Source organism: Peromyscus eremicus, chromosome 1 (genome assembly GCF_949786415.1).
Source record: "Peromyscus eremicus chromosome 1, PerEre_H2_v1, whole genome shotgun sequence".
Classification (NCBI taxonomy): Eukaryota; Metazoa; Chordata; class Mammalia; order Rodentia; family Cricetidae; genus Peromyscus; species Peromyscus eremicus.
Window position 1 is genome coordinate 67,529,315 of NC_081416.1, and position 22,984 is coordinate 67,552,298.

The following is a 22,984-nucleotide window of genomic DNA, read 5'->3' on the forward strand; positions in this document are numbered from 1 at the left end:
ACCAGATCCACAAAGGTCTCAGAAGGTTTTTTTCTCCTACCCTAGAGGGCCACATCAGACACGGAATCTATTGGTCCCTTGAGCCTGGACTTTCCAGCCTCCAGATCTGTGAGCAATAAATTTTTGTTGTTTATAAATTACCCAGTCTAGGGTGTTTTGTTACAGCAGTCCAAACAGATCTGAACAACCCTCCTTTCAAATCTCAATTTATCCTGCAGTTTAACAAATTACTAAGAAAGTAACAGTTTAATGTTTGGATATTCCCCACCTCCCCGCTTTGTGCTTAGCTATGGCTTGAAGTATCATTATGGAAGAAAAAAAAAAATGCCCTATTTTTTTTCTGGAAGAAAAATGTCAAGCAGAAAGCAAAGTAATATGTAGTCTTAATTAGAAATATAAATACAGAGTCTGGGCCTCCTGTGAGGCTCTCGGAAGCCAAACATCTCAGGAAGGCAGAGATTTACTAGAGAGCAGACCACTCAGAAAGTAGCATGCATTTATTAAGCTTTACCCTCAAAGAAGGCACACTAATAAAAATACATAAAGGCTTTAATAGAAAAACACTAGAGTTATAGACGAAAACACTAATAGTATTTTCCAGAAATGTCCACTACTTTGCATTCTGCAGTAGTCCTTCCAAACACGAAAACGAGGGGGAAATGTACGTACAGTCAAAGATATTTATTCCTTGTGAGAATTATAAATATTAATAAGAATGCAAAAAAGCAATGAGCTCGATTTATGGAGAGAAACAGTGCCAAGGGGCCAGCGAGATAGCTCAGCGGCTGCTCTCTCGGCAGCGTGAAGTTGCTAAACATTCCGCCCACTTTTTGGTAACTGGTAATGTCATTGTCAGAGTGACCCCTGCCAGGTGATCTGTGAAGCGTAATGAATATATTGCCGCAGCCCGACAGAGTTATTCAGGTGTGTCGGGAAAGCCAGCTCAATATTAATCAAGCACGTTAAACTCTTTATTCTTACTTCACATTTTGTCCTTTGATGGTGGAAGTGACCCAGGATGGTCCCTGGAGCCGGCAGGAGCCAGTGCTTGAGACTGTATTGCAGTGAGCCTCCCTGGGGGCATTTCATCACATGCTCAGGCAGGCTGCTGTCTCGCGGTTGGAGTTAGATAACTACATCCACAGTTGGTATCACAGGGGGATTCTGTGTCTGGGGCCCGCACTCTAATACCCATGAGCAGGAGTGTGCCCAGCCCAAGGTTGGCCTCTCTTCCCTGGGCCACATACATGTTGGGGCACACATAAAGACACTAAAGTTTTTGTAAAATTGGGCAACTTTTAATCATGCCTTTTTTGTTGTATGTATTTTGTATGTGCATGTGTGTATGTGTATGTGTGGGGTACCCATGTATGTACTGGCATGTAGAGGTCATATATCAACCTTGGCTGTCCTTTCCCAGGTTGTTTATCTGAGGTAGGATCTTTTCCTGATGCATATAACAGTCATAGAAACATGTCATGAGACAGGGAAATCAAGACCAAGAATGTCTTCTTCAGAACTGTGAGCCGATTTGACTCATTGTGGGCAACATTTATTTACATATTCCAGCCTCACCTGGATATTGGGAAATGCTTGTCTAAAAGCACACCACTGCTATTTGTTGTAGAGTATTATTTTAAGGTTTATTACTTTTGTTTATGTTGCATTTGTTTAACTCTGTGAAGCTGTGTTACTTTGCCTGTCTAAAACACCTGATGGCCTAATAAAGAGCTGAATGGCCAATAGCAAGGCAGGAGAAAGAAATAGGCAAGGCTGGCAATCAGAGAGAAGATATAGAGGGAGAAATCTGGGAGGGGAAAAAGAAGTAGGCAGAGAAGGAGGACACCAGGGGCCAGCCACCCAGATTCACAGCAAGTCACAGAGTAAGAGTAAGATTAACAGAAGTAAGAGACACAGAGGCAAAAGGTAGATGAAACAATTTAAGTTAAGGAAAGCTGGCAAGCAACAAGCCAAGCTAAGGCGAGGCAGTCATAAGTAAGAATAAGCCCCTGTGTGTAATTTATTTGGGAGCTGGGTGGCAGGCCCCCCAAAAGAGCAGAAACAACCACAACAGCTATTGCTCTGGTTATGTGCAACAACACTCTGCTTTTCCAGGGAAGGGGCGGATTCAGTTTCAATCACTAGGGTTTTGAAAATCCACTTCCAATTTCTTCTAAAATTAAAATTTTTTATGTTCACAGCATCATTATTCCCATTAGTTAAAAGGTGGAAATAACTCAAATGTCCATCAATGGGTGAATGGACAAAGTATGGTATGTCCATGTAATAGAATATTATCCTACTTTGAAAAGGACTTAAGTTATGATACATGCTACAACATGGATAAAACTTGATGCTATCATGCACAGTGCAAGTAAGACACAAAAGGCCAAACATAGTATGACCCAAGTTATAACTAGGGTGGTTGACTCCCAGGGACAGACATAACAATGCTAGGTCCTAAAGCTGGGAGTAAAGAGATGGGGTACTATTGCTAAGAGGTATGGAGTTTTAGTTATTTTTTTTAAAGATACATACATATATAATATACATATAGATATATACACATAATATATGTATACATACACACATGCATGTATATATACACACACATATATATACATATACACACCACTCACATATATATACATACATGTGCGTATGTGTGTGTGTATGATTGTGCCTGTGGAGGCCAGAGGAAGATAGCTGAACCACTTGAGCTAGAGTTATAGGTGGTTTTGAGCCACCTCAGCTGGGTGTGGGAACCAAACTCTGGTCTCCTGGAAGATCAGCAAGCACTCATAACTGCTATCTCTCTGGGCCTAAGTTCTAGTTTCTTAAGCTGAGGCAATTCTGTAACTAGATGGTGGTGATGGTCTGTGTGTGTGTGTGTGTGTGTGTGTGTGTGTGTGTGTGTGTGTGTTTATGCCACTGAAAAATGCACAACTAAAAATGCCCCAAACAGTAAATTATATTATGTGTGTGTTTATGTGTATGCATGTTTGTGTGTAAATGTGTGTGCATAGAGCATATTTGGAGGTGAGAGGAGCCTTGGGTGTCGGTCAATGTCCTGGACCTTGTTTGAGGTGGGGTACCTTTGTTGTTTACTGCTATATATACCAGATTCGCTAGCCCATGAGCTTCCAGAGTCTCCTGTCTCCATAGCCTATCTTTTGGGAGGAGTGCTGGCATGATAGATGAGCGCCATTGAGTCTGACTTTATGTAGGTTCTGGAGATCTTAGGTCCTCAGACTTGTGGCAAGTGCTTTGCCCAAGGAGCCATCTCCCCAGCTTGCTATGTATATGTTGACACAATTAAACACAAATATAAATCTCTGAGGAGAGTTCTTTCAGAAAAAAAAAATCACACAAAAAGTGCATATGTAACCAGAGTCCTCATATAATTAAAGCAAATATTCTTGGTCCCTCTCTCTAGCACCCTAGAGTCAGCATAGGACTTTGCTGGGCCAAACACCACGACTGGAAGGGGTATCTCTGCTGAGTGAGTGATGCTGGTTCACAGCAAGAAGACTCAAACTTACCCGAAGGAACGAAGGGAATCCTTGCCCATAGTAACCAACAGCAAAATAGTCTGGCTTGGGTCTTATCACCTTGACGATGTTCTCATAAAATTGCGCCTGCTTTTTCTGGAGGGAAAAAATGAAAACTCATTTCAGGGCTGAGCAGAAAATTGGAGCATCTACCCTTCTGGATTCTTCTTGGGGTCCTGAGGCCTGTGCCTGGGAGAATCCGGTAGTTTTGACATTTTTCATACTGTCCAGCAAGGTATCCTAAATGAGCCACATTTGGTCACTAGTTGTGATTTGGGGGTATTTTCAATAATCCAAGGGGATGATTTTCCTTCACTCTTAGTGGTTTTGCTGCTGTTTTTTTTTTTTAAGGATACAGATCAGATACTGGGAGAATTTGAAGAACAGAATTACTCTGCTTTAAATTACATACAAATATTCCACCATAAACATGGTCTGCTGTGCACAGAAAAGGCATGGCTGAGAAGGCAGCGACTGATAACTTAGAGGATGCCCTGGCATGACAAGGCTCTGGCCACCACCTGTCCGCCTCCTCTCGTGGAAAGGGTGAGGGCTTTAAACTAGGTGAAACTCTCAGAGACTCTGGCTGTCAAGACCCCTGTACTTAGACTGTCGGGAGTTTGTAACGCGTCACTAATGGGAGCTTTAACGTCTTGGCCTATTTGAGAATACAAAGTGAATGCTCGTGGGCTGGAATCCACCAGCAGATAAAGGACGACCATTTCCCAAGATGACAAATAGGGAGCAAGTCAAAGCCAAGAGAACATCTGAGGTGGATCCCGATGTGAAGGCTGAAATGAGAAAATCCAGGAAAAAAAACAAAACAAAACCAAAAGCGAAGGCTTACCAGCAATTCACTCAGCTGTTCATAATCAAACATCTCCGTTTCATACTGTTCTGCAAGTTCCTTGCCCAGGGCAATGGCCTCTTCCCACATCTGTGAGTGACATAGATAAAACAGAGAGATCCAAGAATGAATCACGCATCCAGCCAAACAGTAGCATCATTATTCACAATGAGACATCTAGAAATCTGCTAGATTAACAGGCATGGGGCGGTGGGAGACATCAGGCAGGAAGTATACAAGTATTTTCTAGAGGTTCTGGCCTGTGGCTCAGGCCCTGCAGTCTTGACTAAACTGCTCAACCCCAGGCTCATCCGTCACACCACCTCTTACCACGGCATGGTGGTGCTGGCCCATCATAACCTGTCCTCACTCTCCAGTAGCCAGTACTGGCCGCCAAGGACCATCTGTCAGGGCAGCCTTGGAGCCAGGGAAAAGACACCACAGGGTGAAGACACATTGCTAGGAACATCTACTATGTGGCCACTTCCCAAATGTCCCCATTGCATAGCTGTCATGTTCCAGAATGCACACTGCCAGAAATGTCCATTCAAAGCTCCAGAATGCTTGCTTTTTGCAGATGACCTCCTCCTCCTCAGATTTTTCAAATCCTGCCAGTATCTGAAAAGGGACCTTTCCTACGGCAAATAGTTTAAAGGTGCTTCTTCAAGTAACTTACTTTAAAAACATGGATAAACTTTTACTTATTTTATTCGTGTGTGTGTGTGTGTGTGTGTGTGTGTGTGTGTGTGTGTGTGTGTGCTGTGGATATCACTCTATATAAATAAAACACTGATTGGCCAGTGGCCAGGCAGGAAGTATAGGCGGGACAAGGTGAGAGGAGAATTCTGGGAAGTGGAAGGCGGAGAGGGAGAGACACTGCCAGCCACCACCAGGACAAGTAGCATGTAAAGACGCTGGTAAGCCACAAGCCACGTGGCAAGGTATAGATTTATAGAAATGGGTTAATTTAAGATATAAGAACAGTTAGTAAGAAGCCTGCCATGGCCATACAGTTTATAAGTAATATAAGCGTCTGAGTGATTATTTTATACGTGGGTTGTGGGACTGCGGGGCTTGGTGGGACCTGGAGAGAAGCTCTCCAGCTACAGTGTGTGTGTGTGTGTGTGTGTGTGTGTGTGTGTGTGTGTGTGTGTGTGTGCCAGTGCCCTCTGAGGTGAGAGGCGATGAAACCCACTAAAGCTGGAGATATAAGCTGTTGTGAGGGGTACCCAGTATGGGTGCTGGGAACTGAACTTGGGACTCTGCAAGAACAGTACATACTCTTAACAGATGTGCCATCTCTTCAGCCCTTATCATCATCATGATCGCTGTTAGCATTTATTTTTTAAAGTGTGAACAAACTTTTGACATGCAGTAGTTTGATGCTAGGCCTGGATTTCCCCTGGGAAAGGTAAACTAGGAGGATTGAGAAGCATGGGTGGATTTGGGTGTAGAAGTTCCTCTAAGACGCCTCCCAGTTGCTGCTGACTCTTCTCCTTTGGACTTCGGTGACCCAGAACTTTCACTAGCGTATTAAAACTGGAACATGCTTGTCTTCCCTACCCAGACTGTATTCCCCCAAGCCAAGGGCTGGGTGTCACTCATATGAAATTTGAGGACATTTACCACCTGCTCCTCAAGGCTCAGTACACAGAACTGAAGGTTGATAGGAAACGACAAAGCTCAGGCAGTTCTCAACAAACTGTAATCCTAGCCTCAAATGTCTACATTTCCACAGTCCTGCTGTTCCCAAGGGATCACAGTGCTAATCCTCATGGGAGCTACTCATTCCTGCCCACTAATAGCTAGAAAAAGACCAAGACCTACTGGGGATAGTCTCTCCTTGACAAGGGGCATAGATCTTAACCTGTGGGTCCAGACCTCTTTGGGGGGGTGGTGTCACATATCAGATATCCTGCATATCAGATATTTACATTACAATTCACAACAGTAGCATAATTACAGTTATGAAGTAGCAACACAGTAATGTTATGGTTGGGGGTCACCACAACCTGAGGAACTGTATTAAAGGGTCGCAGCATCAGGAAGGTTGAGAGCCTCTGGCCTAGATGATCGAGGTGGGAGCAAAATAAAAGTGGAGCCTTTTAGCAGCTTCTAGCTTACATGATATTCCACCACCTGTGCTCCCTGGTTCAAGCTCTCCAACCACCTGGTAGGAGAATGTCATTTCCAGGCTGCAGACAGGGAAGTTGGGAGTCAGAGAGGGAAAGAGCTTGCTCAAGGTCACACAGCAGATACACAGGAGACTTTCATTCTTACTCTTGCAGGTCACATGCCAGCACTTCCAGGGCTGTCACTCGGCACACTCCTGTCACAGAGCCCAGTATCCTGCCTGCTAGAATGGGCCCACCACAGGTTTGGGGTATTAGTGACTCACTCAACTAACTGAAGGGCACTCCTATACCTACACCTACCAGAGATACTCTTTTCATACCACTACTTTATAAACTATTCCCCTTTGCCTCATTGTGGGTATTGAGAGAGAGACTCATAGAGTCCCAGGCTAGCTTCCAATTCACCATATAGATGAGGATGATGTTGAACTCCTGATTCTTCTGCCTCTACCTCCCAAGTGCTGGGATGACAGGAGTATTATGCATTTATGTCCAAAATCACTTGGTATTCTTGAGGAAGAAAAAAAAAAGATGGGGTTCTGAATTAATGGTTGTATTTTGAATAGTTTGAAAAGCAAAGTAAAAGTAAGTTGCTGTGGACTTCAGACATAGGGAGACCTGTCTGAAGAGGAGTCTAGAAGACAGGAATATTGTGTCTAGGGTCCACACTTCGCCCCTGTTCCCTTTGGGCTGATGTTATTTCATATTCTCTGTGTACTCACACTTGCCTCTCTAGACTTCTAATGTCCTCTTCTGAAGCCTGAGCTCACATTCCCTGAAGAACACTCTCCCCTGTAATGTTTCTTTTAGGCACCAGTGACCCATGTCTCCCTTAGTATATTTGCACTTCAAAGACAACATTCCCTTTCCTTGTAGGTCTCCTTTAGCAGCTTGTTCTTTAGTTTCTGCAAGCTAATATACCTTCTCTTAGCTGCTCAGAGTTTTCAGCCTTCTAATTCACTTCCGAGCAAAAGCTTAATCTGTCTTGATCCTAAATGACAGATGAAGTACTTTAGATACATAGCCAAGTAATTGTTTTTAAAAGAAATATAGGTCTCGAGTAAATATCTTATCCTGCTCACCCTGAGGTCTCATGGTTGTGTTTTCTATCAGATTTCCTATAAATACACACACCTCCTTCCATGCCCCTCCACTTGTGTTAAAGGATTCCACACTGGGCAGATTTTCATCTATCTTTAATTGGACCAGGGCTCTGCCGGGAGTGTGGGCAGTTCATACTTCCAACACGAATGCCTCGGAAAATATTTCAGCGTCACAGAGGAAGCAGATTCAATATGATCTAGATTTAGATTGTCTCTGAGAAAGAATCACTTTGACCTTTGGTGACTGAACCCGGGATCAGCTCCATTCTTACAAGAACTACAGGCTTAGCAGGCTTGAACAGCTCCAAATGAAAATGCCCGGATTTGCAGACAACTTTATTTTCTGATCTGAGGTCTTTAATCCAGTTTATAGCATCTGGGGAATTGTTGGCTAGCATCCAGAGGGGCACTTTGGCCTCTGGGCTCTTCCCCACGGGAAAGGTTCTCCCCTCTTCCTGGACCTTGGTCTCAGGATCTCCCATTTCTTTGAGCCCTGCTTGCAGAAAATATCCTTTTCTGATGAAACACCTTCCTGAGAGTCATGGCAGTGGTAGCAGAGGAGGCTGGGGAGCTGGTGCCATAAGGAAAGTGGGTGGCAGCCACAGAAGCAAGACGACATGTGTTCAAGTCCCAGAACCCTCACACAAAGTCAAGTATGGGACTTGGCAGACAGCTCAGCAGGTAAGAGCACTTGATGTGCAAGCAGGAGGAGCAGAGTTCAAATCCCCAGCATTCATATAAAAAAGCCTGGCGCGTTCTCACCAAACTGTAACTCCAGCTCTGTGAGGGAGTGGAGACAGGAGGATCAATGGGATTTGCTGACTGCCCATCTAGAGCTAGGTTACATGGGAGATCTTGTCAGGTGGGAATAAGAGTGTGTGTGTGTGGGGGCAACAGAGCAAAACACCCCCCCCCCCAGAGTGGTGGTAGAGAATATACCAAGTATTGATTTCTCACAGGCAGACATGAAGTGGATGACAAGGATGCAGACCCTCCAGGGTGGTGGTGGAGCAGCAGCAGATGACGAGACAGGTGTCATCAGACAGAAGGTCCTTCATCCTTAACATGGCCGACTCACCAGGACTCCCACGGGCCACTCTGGTATAGTGCACTCACCAGCTGTGAACAGCTCACTAGCAAAGGTGTTTTATGTGAAGCTTGACTTTCGGCCATTTTTCTACTGCTCATCCGTTTTCCCTGGCAGTTATTGGGAAGAGTCACACTCAATTACCTCCTGAATTTCCAGAGTCCCACACAGCTTTCTGGTGTTTAACGGATGAGGATCAACGGTGTGGAAGAGGCCACAGCTTTGCTTGAGGTCCCTCTGCACCAGAGGGACCAAGTGGCCCAGGACCAGCAGGAGGCCTTCATGCTCAGTGAGCATCTCTAGTCTCCAAATCTGAACAAGGGACCGTTTGCACGTGTGAAGTAGATCTACTCATGCCCACCTGTGTGACAGGCTCAAGGAAAGTTTTGCTATTTATCCACTCTTAGGGAAGTCTGATGCTAGCCACGAATCCCTTGAGTCTAACCATGTCCATCAGGGTGCAGAGTGGCCTGTGGCACACAGTAGGCTTGTTAGTGGAAAAACTTCCTATAGGTTAAAGCACAGCAGCATCGTTCTTAATCCTAATGCCTTAACAGAGAAGAATTCCTTTTAATAGCATCAAATCACCAAGAACCTAAGAGACCTGAATATTCAACACAGGTTGGGTCTGATGAGACAGAGTCTGGCTCACCCCGAGAGCTTGCAGAGTGTGAACACGAACTTAGGGCAGGGTTCTACAAGGCTTACCCACAGCCTTCATAAAGGGGACGTCACAGGATGTGAAAACGTCACCCTACTTAGAAAGAAAATCCAACCAGCTCGCCAAAAATGGAAACACATCTCTGAACTTCTATTTACAGCTCACAAGATGATGCAGGCCACATGCGCTTTGTTTCCCACAAATCCCCCATCCCAAGTTTGGCACAAGGTAAAGCGTGAACTTCATCAACGAGATCTTATTTTAAAGAAGAAACAGAACTCCAGTTGAAAACAGCTGTAGCTCCACATATCATCTGGGCCACAAATTACATATTGTCTTTGTTAATGGCCGACGGGGTCTGGGCTTCAGGCACTCAGAGTCACAGCCACCTGGGCTAGGAGCAGCGCCCATCCTCTAAATTCCCCCAACAGCATGGCTGCTATTTTCAACTCTCGTCCTCCACAGAGAAGCCTGGTAATTTTCAGTGAAGTACTCGGATTAAGGGCTTTATTGAAAATTACTAGGCCTCAGCCAAACACAATAAGACAGACAATTTGGAGCAGCTTCAGAAAAGAGCACTTGCCTCCCCGATAAAGCTGAACAGAGGGTTTTTGCAGGGAGAGGCCCAGGTGGGGGTAAAAATGGAGCAGGAAAGGAGTCTGCAGTAATTGTTGGGCCAAGGAAGGAAGAAATGTTGGAGAATGAAGACGAGAGTGAATGGAAATGACATTTTGTGGAGAGAAAGGAAAAGATTAAGATGCCAAGAGCTAGGCCGAAAGTCATTCAAAACACTAAAGAACGGAAGAAAAGCAAAAATAGAAAAGCGATTTTGTATGGGGGAAACACAGAAAGCTAACAGGTCATAATTTACCAGCCAGAGTGCCCAATATTAAAGGGCAAAAATTCCTGTTGCCCTTGTTGGCATCATGGCGCCAGGTAAAGAGAGAAGCTTTCCTAGAATTTGACCTCAGCCCAGTCCAATGGCCAAGGCTTCCCCACACACAGGATACAGCTGTGGATCGGAGAACGGGGCCTTCCTTCTGGTCCACCAGTAACACACTGTTACAAGTCACATTGCCTGGGATGCGTCGGGCCCAACCTCCCCAGGGTTACCACTCAAAGCCCTGACAGTGCATCAGCTCAAGGGTGTACACCATGTTTATCTAGTAAGCATAGAGTGAAGGTCTCCTTAAGTTCAAGGAAAACCAGACAAAAGGTGACAATCTATGTCTATGAGGTTGTGCTTGAACCATAGTTTGGTGAGACTGAGGTATCATTTAGCTTCAATCTAATCACCCTGTTAAAAATAATTTTAAGATATTTTTATTATATTTTATCTATTTTATGTGTACACACATAGGCATACAAATGAATAAATGTAATAAAAATTTTAAATGCATTTCAAAGTGCAAGATCAAACAAAGCTTGAGGTTTAAATGGTTATAAGCATGCTTGCACACATGCTCAGACACGAGCATGGCTGAGCCTGGGCCGTGAGTGCAGTTCGCAAATCTCATCTGTGTCGTGTCCTCCTGCATGCTTGCTGTCTGCTGATCCACCCAATAAGCTGCTGCCATCACTCAGACTGAAGGTGGTTGCTTTTAGCAGACAAATAGGACTCTATATAGAAATGGCCAGCCCTTCTCTTGCAAGGATCCACCTTTGTCCTATTAGCAACCTCTCTGTGAATGAATGAGGGGCTGGGTGCAATGCTGGTACAAAGGGTAGTACATTCCTTGGGGGACTGATGGGACAGAGCTGATCTGACAGGGTATCAGGTGTGGGGAAAGAAGAGTTATGCATTTGAGGTCTCCCCCAGACTCAGCGGTGGCTTGAAGCAGCAGCATGATCAAGCTATTGTATGAAGAACTTCATGGAATGCCTAAGTGATGGAGCCTCTTCAATCCCAAGGTATTGCTGCTCCAGCAGTGGCCAGAGGGGACTCAGCTGCAAAAATGTGACTGTGTTGACACTCTGGAGTCCTGGGGTGTCGGGCAGGGGGATAACGAAAACTCCATACTTTCTGCCCAGCTTTGCAATAAATCTAAACTGCTCTAAAAACACACTAGGGACAGTGACATAGCTCTGTGGATGGAAGCCCTTGCTGTTAAAGCTAAGGACAAAAGTTTGACCCTGGAACCCACATGGTGGTAGGAGAGAACCGCTCCTACAAGGTGTCCTCGGCCTCCACAGGCTGATGGTTACATCAGGTTGGCCTGTGGGCGTGTCTGTGAGGGACTGCCTTCACTGGTGTGGGAAGCCCCAACCTAAGGTGTCAGACCGGAAAAACACAGGGAAGAAAGCAAGCACTGCCTTTTTTCCTCCATTGATCTTCAGTCTCACTGGTGAGCTCATCTACCCTGCTGCTGCTGCTGCTGCTGCTGCTGCTGCTGCTGCTGCTGCTGCTGCTGCTGCTGATTCCTTCCCTGATATTGGAACCAGCTTCTCTGGGCTTCTAATGTGAACTGAAGATTAGTGGCTCTTCAGGTATCCAGCCTCATCTGCCAAGCAACTACTGGCCTCTCAGCTTCTCTGGTATGAGAATGGCATGGCTGGACTACTCTGAACACACTCTGAAGCCAATCTAGTAAGCCCCCTACTAGTATATGTTCATGCTATTGGTTCTGTTCGTCTAGAGGGCCCTGACTAATACAGACCCCCGTAGGCTCAAGTGGCCTCCAGATGGTGGCGCTGTTTTATGAAGCACTTGAGGAAGTGAGTCACTGAGTGTGGGCCTTGAAGCTTGCTAGCTTAGATTCACTTCCTGTCTTCCTTCTGCTTCCTGTCTTTGGGTCTAGGAGATGTAGCATGACCAGCCACTTTATGCTGCTGCTGAGCCTTCCCTACCATGTTGGACTGTAGTCTTTCTTAAGCTGTAATACAAAATAAGTCCTTCCTCTCTTAAGTGGCCATCTGTTAGGTGTTCATTCAGAGCAGGGAGCAAAGAAACTAGTCCAGTGCCCAAGGCAGAACCTGGTAGAACATGGAGGCAGGAATTAAGAGCAGTCAGTGGGTGGCTGGTGACAGGAGCCTCTTATCCCCTGAAGACAAGAATGCAGCTCTCCAGGAGACAGTGCAACCAGTCCTTACAAGTCCAGGAAATGACAACTGATCATGATGGACTCTGGTAAGCACAGGCAAATATACCATGGAAGGGAACAATTCTCAATCCAAATAATAAAACAGCGCCGTTCCAGGAAATGCCAACACATTCAACAAAATAACATAGCATTCCATGTGTGTGAAAGCACATGGGCACATATGTGTGTGTGGAGGCCAGAGCCCAGTGTCAGGAATCTTCCTATGGCTCTCCACCTTTTTTTTTGTTTTTGAGATAGGGTCTCTCATTGAACCTGGAGCTTTCCCATTTTGCTGGACTGGCCTGCCAGGAAGCCCAGGGGGTCCTCCTGGACTCTCTTCCCCAGTGCTGAGATTATAGCTCTGTAATTGCTCCATGCTTTTTACCTGCATGCTGGGGATGGAACTCGGGTCGTCGGGGTGGTGTGCAAACATCTCACCACCCACACCATCTCCCCAGCCCCGGGGCTGAGTTTCTTGGCTAGTCACTGTCACAGTGGCCTGCATCAGCCTCTCCTTTTTCCTTAGCCTCTGTCTTGTCCTTGTTCTGCAGGTTCAGTGAGTACCCCAGCTCACTCAACCCCCCAAATTCTCTAATACTGAAGACAGCTGTTTCATAATGACAGATATTGGGGTACAAGAGAAGAAAATCCTCTCATTTTGATGCATGCTATGTTTTCTTTTTATACCTTTCTGACATAAATTTTATAGTTTATGTCTTTAGTCTCCTCCTCCATCTTCTTGACACATGGTCTTCCTGTGTAGCTCAGAACTCAAGCTCTGGATTCTCCAGCCCCCACCTACCAACTACTGAGACAACAGGCATGCACCAGCAAGTCCATCCCATTTTCTAATTATTATTTTTATGTTTTTTTAACGATTTATTTATTCTTATCTTATGTGCATTGGTGTTTTGCTTGCATGTATGTCTGTATGAGGGTATCAGATCCTCTGGAACTGGAGTTATAGACAGTTGTGAACTGTCATGTGGGTGCTGGGAATTGAACCCAGGTGCTCAGGAAGAGCAGCCAGTGCTCTTAAACACTGAGCCATCTCTCCAGCCTGCGCGATTTTACAATTCTTTAGGACAGTTTCCAGCTTTTCAAGCACTCTAAAGTGTAGAAAATACATACGGATAGGCACACATGTGGTTCTGACTGCTTGCCATGGCCCTAAAGGACATGCAGCAAACTTTGGTTTCTCATCAGGACTGGATGGAGGTGTTCTATGGCTATGTATGTGATCTTAACTGTTCTACTTTTGACATTAGAAAACATGAAATTAATTTTAGTAATATCTTGTATACTTAAAATACCATTCAATGAGTAGTGAATATAAAAAATTATAATAAATCTAAAAAAATTAATGAAATACTTGACATTCATACTTATGTGCCAAGCCTACTGTAACAGAGCCCTGGTTTGTGGCTACATGCTTGGAGCAATAAAAATTCATTTTCTCATAGTACTAGGGACTCGAAGTCCAAGACCAAGGCTTCCTTCCATCTGTGTCTTCACATGGTTGTCCTTCTATGGATGCGGAGTTCCAGTCTTCTGTTTTGATGAGGATGGCAAACAGACTGGACTAGCATCTATCCTAATGATCTCAATTTGCCTTAGTTAGCACTTAGAAGACACTGTTTCTAGTCCACTCACATTCTAAGCTCCCAGGAACAGTTTTCACATACAGATTTTGGGAGGATACACTCTAACCTATAAGAATACTTATTTTATTTATAGATTTTTAGGGGCTGGGGGGATGGATTATTTGGTAAAGTACCTGACACAAAAGCATGAGGACCTGAGTTAGATCCTCATGAACTCACATGAGCCCCACAACCAACAAAACTGGATGTGGTGCTGTGTACATGTAATCCTAGGCCTGGGGAAGTTGAGACAGGTGCTTCCTGGGTAGCCAGTCTAGTCAAACTGGTAACTTCTAGTTTAGTGAGAGACACTGTTTCAAAAAACATGATGGACTGCCTCCTATGAGGAACAATATCTAGGCTGACCTTTGACCTTTACACACATGGCACATATGTGCACGTATGTACACATACAAAGTAAGTCCTAGAGCTACAATGTGAACTGTATACTGCTGACATACCCCAGCTTGACTGGCTGCACTGAAAGGCCCTGTGGCCCAAACGTGGCCTGTGACTCCGTCCCAGACAGCACAGAGTCCTGCCCAACTCAACGTTTGCAAGTTGTTTCCTCTTGTTGGTGCCAACCTTCTCTGAGGGGCCTCTTCTTGACCACGACCCTCCTTCATGTTCCCAATGGATACATCACAGGCTGACTATCACCTGTGATCCAACTGGGACTATTTTACAACTTAAGTTCAGGGTGAAGGGAGGACAGGTGTGTCTCTGGTCCTCATAAACATCAAAATCCTTAGTCCTCAGCAATGACCTTGGCCGCTTGTCTTATTCCAATTCTTTTAGGAAAGGTGCCCTAGTTACTCTCTGTCACTGTGATAAACACCCTGTCCAAGAGCAACATGGGAAGGAAGGTTTCATTTCACCCTATGGTTTGCAGTCCATCATCCAGGGAAGTCAGGGCAGAGACCTGGAGGCAGGAACTGAAGTAGAGGCCATGGAGGAGTGCTGCTTACTGGCTTGCTCTTCATGGCTTGCTCAGTTTGCTTTTTCATACAGCCCAGGACCACCTGCCCAGGGACGGCCCCCCCACAGTGGGCTAGGCCCTTCCCTATCAATCATCAATCAAGAAAAATTCCCCACAGGTTTGCCTTCAGCCCAATCTTATGGAGACGTTTTCTCAAGGAAGGTGCCCTCTTTTCAGATGACTCTAACCTGTGTCAAGTTGACGAAAACATGACGAAAATAAAACAACAACACAACAAAAGCAATCAGGACAACAGGCATGAAGAATGTCTGTTCTAAATGACTACCATGTGTTCCCATCTATAGCTCAGACCTGTTTCCCAAAGGAAAGTGAGTCAAAATCTTGAATAGTGTGTCAAATTGTCAGCATCTCTACTGTGACCTCCCCCAATCCCTGCCCTCACAGGACACTGGGACCCATTCTGCAGCACTTTTCCTATGTAGTCCTGCCTTCCAAGATCCCTCAAATGGAAGAAAGATACTCAACCAAGGAGAGGCCAGATGAACACCAGAGCCAAGTTCTCTTAGATAGAAGCAGCTCTTGTCCCTATCTCCAGCTGTGAGGAGTCATATCATTAGCTAACAGGCATGGGCACTTTTTTTAGAACATCTGTGTCTCTTGGACAAAGTCCAGATGAACAGTTCTAGGGCTGGTGAGATGGCTTAATGGGTGAACAAGCACAGAGACCTGTGTTTGGACCCCTAACACCCACCTAAAAAGTTAGGAGTTGTGGTTTGCATCTGTAACCCTCATACTGGGGAGACAGAGACAGGTAGACTCCAGGGCCTTCCTCACTACCAAGTCTAGCAAATTATGGAGCTCCATATTCATTGAGATACTCCATCTCAAAAGAAATTAGGTGGACAGTAATAGAGGAGAACATCCCTGAGGGCTTCTACATATGCTCAACATGGGTAAGTGCAACCACACACATATATATATATATATGTGTGTGGAGAGAGAGAGAGAGAGAGAGAGAGAGAGAGAGAGAGAGAGAGAGAGAGAGATATTAACTGCTTTACGTGCCATTAGCACACTTACCTAGAACTCATCTTCCTGATCAAGTGCTGTGGTGCATGGTGGGAGCAGGCTCCCCTCATGCTGTCCTGTCCCCCTAGGCACTTGCCCAGCCATGGAAGGTCTGTATGGCCGTGTGATTTGCCTCAGCAGATGAGAAGAGCAGAAGCAGTTCAGGGAAACTCCCCCTCTTACTCCATCCTTGGCTACATCCCCCTGATCAGAAAGACTCTCAGCCTTCCTGGGCTTAGTGCAGGGGGATGGCCACATAGTCTGAGCAGAAGTGGACCAGTGTTGTTGGGAGCTCTGGAAAGTTCCAGATCAAAACTCTAGAATATTCATGGTCCATTCCAGCCTACATAAAAGATAATGACTTCCTAGAACACATCCTGCTTGCTGATTGTGAGGATGAACCCTTTGCTGCCAGCGAATTACCCAGGCACTTCTCGCCCTACGCTCTGGAGTTCTCTCCAGCACCTGCATTGTGTAGTTTCATGTGGATGGGCGGCTTGGTTCCTTTTTAACATTCTGGTGGAAATGTCACAGGCACTCAGAAGTAGCTTTCCAATCTTCTTGTTTTATCAATACAACTGGAATGGCAGCTGGGAACACAGCCCTTCCAAGCTCACTCTGACTCAAGGTCAGCCAATGGAATACATCACCACGGTCTTCTTTCTGTTTCCACAACGTAGGGACATCTGAGGACAGTCCTTCTAGAAGCTTTCCTTTCTTGTCTATACTAGTTTGTCACATGGATTCTTTAATTTTGTTTGTTTGTTTTTTTAAACTGGGCTTTTGAACCTCAGTGCTATTGACATTCTGGGCTGGATGTTCTCTGTGTTGGGGACACCCTGTGCATTATGGGAAGCTCAGACTCAGCCACAGATTTCTAGTGACACTGGTTCTCACTCATGATAGCAGATGTCCTTGCAGATTGCAGTTGGATACCAACGTTCTAAACTGATTGCATTCTTTTTTGCCCCTTTATGTGATTTTGGTTTTTTTTTTTTCTTTTTTTTAGATGAACTATTGTTGTATAGAAAAAGTTACCAGGTTATCTTTCATCAAAACAAAACAAAACAAACAAACAACACCAAACAAAAGACTCCCCTTCTTGTGTCTCTCATTGCTGAAGGCCAATGGTCCTATTGAAAACGAGCAATTCCCATGGCAGGAAGCGCTGATAACTGCTGAGAATCCATTTGTTTGGTCAGCTAGTCTCCACCCAGCACGAGGCAGCCACTGTTCTGGGCATCAGGCTTGCTGGGGAACGAACAAGCGAGGTTTCTGTTTCTACTGCTCACAGCCTCTTTGGTGGGTCACTACAGAAGCAGCCACTGTTCTGGGCATTAGGCTTGCTGGGGAACGAACAAGTGAGGTTTCTGTTTCTACTGTTCATAGCCTCTTTGGTGGGTCACTACAGAAGCAGGCATGTAAACCTCTTGGAGCAAATTAAAACAAGTATTCCAAAGGAAGACCGAAGGTGGCTTAAGGGTGAGGAAGAGGTGACACTTAGGCTGAGCTGGAAAGGAAAGAGCTGTGGGGTGGGCAATAGATAGCTATTGGGCAGAGCAGGGAGGCTGGTGTACTCCAGACTCCAGCAAGGCTAGAACATAGAGTAAGGTGGACGGTGGAAGAGAGGAAGATAAAGTCAGAGAAACTGTAGGCTTTAAGGCCCTCCAAAGCTGTGCTGCTCACAGAGAGCTTGATTATGACTACCCATAGAGGCACGTGCGCCTCAGATTTGGTGGACCCTTGGAATCCTTGGGCCTCCTGCCTTGGCTCTCTATCCAGGCCTCATTGCACCCTGGTACAACACAAAGCCACAGGTTCAGGCTGAATCCACTGTGTTTCTCTAGCAATTTGCAAGGAAACAAAGTCCCCTTAGTCAAGTAAAGGGAGATGAGTCGAGGCCCACTGGTGAAAACTTCCCATCTCTATATTCTGTTCTACCACAGGGCCAAGCCACCTTCCAAGTGGCCTGAGTGGGGAATTTGGCCTTTTCCTGGTGTTATGAATGATAGGCGACATAGGTCTGTCATCCTAGTTGCTCAGAACACTGAAGCAGGAGGGTCACAAGTTCAAATTCAGCCTGGGAAACTTAGTGAGAAGGTATTTTGAAATAAAAAGGTTAACAGAAGGAATAGACATGTACTTTCGTGGCAAAGCACTTATTTAGCATGTATGAGGCCCTAGGTTCAATTCTCAGCAACACACATACACATACCATGCAAAAAGAAGACATACTATTACTTCAGATACAGAGAGAATCCTGAGCTTGTGTTCACAAAGAGTCTACTAAATGATCACTTTTAATAGGGTTTGGTTCCTGTGAAGGACGACAAAGGGGCAGTGTCCTTCTGTGCAATAGAGGTGCTGCTGTGGGTAGAAATGCATTCTAGAAAGACACTTGCAGTCCTAAGCCCTGGTATCTGTGAGTGAGCGCTTCATATGGAAATAGGCGTTTCAGACATAGTTCAGCTCTCTGGAGCAGGGTGGGCACCCTGCCAGGCCAGTGCCTGGTGTCCTCACAGGAGAAGGAATGTAGACACAGACACACTGTGAGCATGAGGAGGACACAGACAACAGGGTGATGGGTCAGCAAGGCATCAAGTACCGACAACTGCCCACCATGCCTGCCATAAGCCGCAGGCATAAAGCGTGTAGTCCTAGGAGGCCTTCAGAGAGAGCATGGGCTCACATGCACCCGGATTCCAGGCTAACGCTCCAGGCATTGAAAGGCGATCTGTTTATACTGTTCAAAGTGTTCTCTCAAGACAGTCGTAGGAAACAAAACACCAGTTCCTCTTGGGATCCTGCTGGAGTGACACAGAACAGCGTTGATATGACTGAAAACTTCAGTGGAATCCCAGAAGGAGCTTGGAAGTCATCTTGGTTTTATGAATTTTTTAAGCCAGAGTGACGAGTCCTTATATAACTACTATACATCTGGCCATAAGGACAGGGACAAAATATACGACTGTATAACGCTGATGAAAATAACGGCAGCTTTCCCTTAGCAGAAGTCACTTGAATATATCATTTTGCTTAAGCCAATTAATCTACAAACTGCCAAGGTGGAACAAAGCCTGTCTCATCACAGGGTTAATTTTTCAGTGATCACAGAAAAAATGCAAGATTCCAAAGGCATACACCAGCTCCAAGCACCCAGATATGTCCAAGCCACTCTCCCAAGTAGGAGCTATTAAAATAGTCGGATGTCTTCAGGCCTTACTATCCACAGAGGATCTAAAAGAGCTATTGATTTTTTTTTTTTAAATAGAAAGATTTCTCATAAGTACAAGCTGGAGGAACATGCATAAAATACTTCTGCACACAGTATGTAACACATCTCTGGTTCTTCAAACATCGTGTGTTAAGAATGGCGCTTCCGGTGCTGTAGGGGGCACGTGCAAAAAAGAGACCGAGGGACGGCGTGTGTCTTACCTTGCCTTTGTCAAAGTAGTGGATGATTTCTTGGTAGAGCTGCTCTTTCAGCTGTCCTTGTGTTGTCGCCTGGAACCCGTCCCGCTGAGTGAGGTGGGCTGCACACACGTCCTCTGACCACTGAGGCAAAAATGAGGAACAAACAATGCTGAGACAGGGGCATGTTCAATAATACCACTGAGCACCAAGGCAGGCATTGAGTATGTGTATGAGACCGTGATTCCAGAGACCCAGGGCTGCTGTCATTAGACTGCCAGGGCCTGGGAATGCCAGGGGTGCAACCTGCCTCTGGAGGGCCCAGGAAGGACAGATGGGAAGGCAGAGCCAGATATGTCCAGTAGAAGACCCGTGCAAAGCATGGGCTCCCAAGTTTGTATGCAGCTTCATAGTAGTTGGGGGTATAGTATAAGCAGGTGCTTGGTGACTGTCTTCAGTGGAAAACTAGAGCTTTTTCTCCTTGGTCAGAAGTCACTCAAAAGCTTAACAGACACTGTGTGTGGATCACAGGTCATCCAGAAAGGAACTCCATAGGCTACCAAGATCTGTAGGGAGGTAGAGGTATCTCTTCACCACCAGCTGTGGGTACCATTGCTGCCTAGCACAGGCTTCATCAGAAATTGTGGAAGTGCTGGCCAGTTTTTGTGTGAATTGACGAGGTACCAGAGTGGAGGCTAAGGCTATTTGACAGGCAAACCATGTGAACTTCTCAATATGAGCTTAACTAACCAACATGGTTGTTAAGGGCTTCAGTAACAATGAGCAACTACTTCTTGAGGTCCTTCCATGGGTCAAAGATGGGAAAGGAGCCTCACCCACAGGAGCCAACCAAAGACTGTTATCACACAAGTGTGTCATGAAACATAATAACCCTGAAGAAGATTCCATAGACACCTGAGGGTAGGAGGTGTGACTTTGCATGGGGTGGCCTGAGAGGCTCAGAGGAGGGTACAGTTGGAATGGGCTTCTCAGGTGGACCTGCAAGGTGCAGTGTGACCTTGCATTAAGATAGGACAGAGAAGGTATTACAAAGAAGCAACTGACTCCCAAGTCATAGTTTCCAAACAAATGTGGGTGGGATGTCCCAGTGAACTCTGCTAGAGTTAAACCATGGGACCAGGCGTGATGGCACTTGTTAGGAGCACGGCAATCAAGGGGAGCAGGGCAAGGAGTGGGGGCCTGGGTGATGCTGTGACAGAGGATGAAGGGGCCAAATGAACTGGCATGGTAAAATGGGAATGAGGCCTCAGTGAAGGCAGCGACACACTAATGGATGCTTATTTCTGGCAAACATCCTTTCCAAAGCCCTGGGCTACCTCAAGCTCAACTCTGTATACCTGAAGGACTTATTAGGAGCAGAAAGACCTTTCTATGGTCCACAAGATGCTCAGATTAACAGTGGACCTGCAGATCACACCTGCAAGCAAAATGGGAAACTCTATAATCTGACTTGGGTCACAGTTGGCTGTGTTGGAAGTAGACTCGTGGATGTAAATGTAAAATTCTGGCGATTCTGACATGTATCTAGTAAGAACCAGAAGGTTCAGGCTTATTTCAATGATTTCGGATCATAAAAGCAACGTATTGAATAGTGATGGGGAAGTCCCCTGCACTTCCCACTTCAGTTTGCAAATGAATAAATTCACTGCTAAGCTAAACACTCATGCTTTTAGTCATCCTTAGTTTTGGTAAAAAAAAATATATATAGTTAAAAAGAAGAGGACTACATTTAAGAACCTCTTAGTTAACAGATACAACAATACAGACTGTCTTGTTTAGTAAGTTGAATAACCAGCATGAATTCACATTGATAACAATATCAAACATATTTGGGGAAAAAAATCACAAAATGTAATAGTTTAAAAATATGGAGGCAGATCATGTTGCATTTACCACCTAATTGGCAAATTTGGAGCCCAGTGGAAGAGAGAATGCAATTGAGCCTATTGATCGAGGCTGTGGAACAAGTTATCACACGGCCTGTGACAAACCCATCTGTCCTCAATATATCCAAAGATTAAGCAAATGGTATGCTTATGCATATATATATATATATATATATATATATATATATATATATATATATATATATATATATATATATATATGTTTTACATTCATTCAGACTTGCAAAGTTTGTGTTCTAAGAGTGTGAGCAGTCTATCATGCCGTTTTCATTTCCCTGGTGTGAACAACAAGATCTTCACATTTTGCAAAAATACCCTGTTACTGACATTTGGATTTCTAATAAATACAGACATTGGACTTTACAAAAGGAAATGGCTGCTTCCAGAGGCATTCCCCGAAATCTCTATCTTCAGAAATGTTATTCCTTGGGAGAGCTTTAGATGGCCACAAGACGGGAGGTGTCCTTAGGCACCCAACCTCCAGGATTATGGAGGGGGAGCCAGAGGAAGCCAGCTCTTTGCCTTCTGCCTGCCAGGACTCTGCTCATCTCAGGCAAACGCTGCAGATCCACATACGTGTGTGTGTGTGTGTGTGTGTGTGTGTGTGTGTGTGTGTGTGTGTGTATGAGGACAGAGGCTGAAGGAGTCTGTCTGGGGTTTAATCTGTAACACTATCCTCCTTGACTCCCATGACCCAACAGGCATCTCCTAGTGCACATTTAAATGTAATTTTCTCTTGTGGGCCTATCTCTCTACTTCTGGTGTTGGAGGGGCAGGGGCTAGCCTAGATTTGGAAACAAGATTCCTTAACTAAGCACTCTAATGGTTCTTGTTTAGTGCAGGAATTTCTGATCTTTTTATAAGCATGTCATGAGAAAGATAATCAAAAGACTGGCTGAGATTCTCAAACATAAAACTTGAAGTTGCATAGCAGCTTCTCCATCAATTCACCTGTTTATCCACATCTACTACCATCTACCCATGCATCCTCATAGCTTTCATCCATCCATCTATCCATCTGTCTATCCATTCATCCATCCATCTGTCCATCCATCCATCCATCCATCCATCCATCCGTCCATCCATCTGTCAGTCTGTCCATCAACCCATCCATCCATCCATCCATCCATCCATCCATCCATCCATCCATCCATCCAACATCCAGCCATCCATGCATCTATCCCTTTCTTTTTCCACTTTCTTCCCCACATCCATCAATCTGTCTACTTACTAATCCACCCAACCATCTGTGCTCCCACCTATTTTAGTCATTTTATGAGGATCTACACAGTATTATTAACTATTCTGGAATTGGCCATGGGAGAGAACACAGACACATCAGCACAAGCAAAAGGCCAATGCCTTAGAGCGAGTTGAGTAATAAAGGAATCATCTAAAGTTGAAAGTTCTCATGCTACTGATCATTAGCAACACTCCTTAGACACTCAGCCAGCCAACACAGAAACTCTCAGCGTGGCCCGCTCTCCGGAAATGTCGATCTGCTTCCTCCCTCTGCCAGTGTGAGGAGGA

General features: G+C 45.2%; 1 protein-coding gene across 1 annotated transcript in view; it reads right to left on the bottom strand.

Moving 5' to 3' along the window:
- The window catches only part of Dock1 (dedicator of cytokinesis 1), a 514,332-nt gene that overhangs the window by 39,849 nt on the left and 451,499 nt on the right, over positions 1-22,984 (bottom strand). Inside the window, exons 38-40 of the mRNA XM_059265078.1 lie at positions 19,551-19,670; positions 4,399-4,488; positions 3,543-3,647 (exon numbers count right to left, since the gene is read on the bottom strand). Of these exons, the coding sequence (XP_059121061.1) occupies positions 3,543-3,647; positions 4,399-4,488; positions 19,551-19,670 (315 nt within the window). The remainder of the gene's footprint in view (positions 1-3,542; positions 3,648-4,398; positions 4,489-19,550; positions 19,671-22,984) is intronic.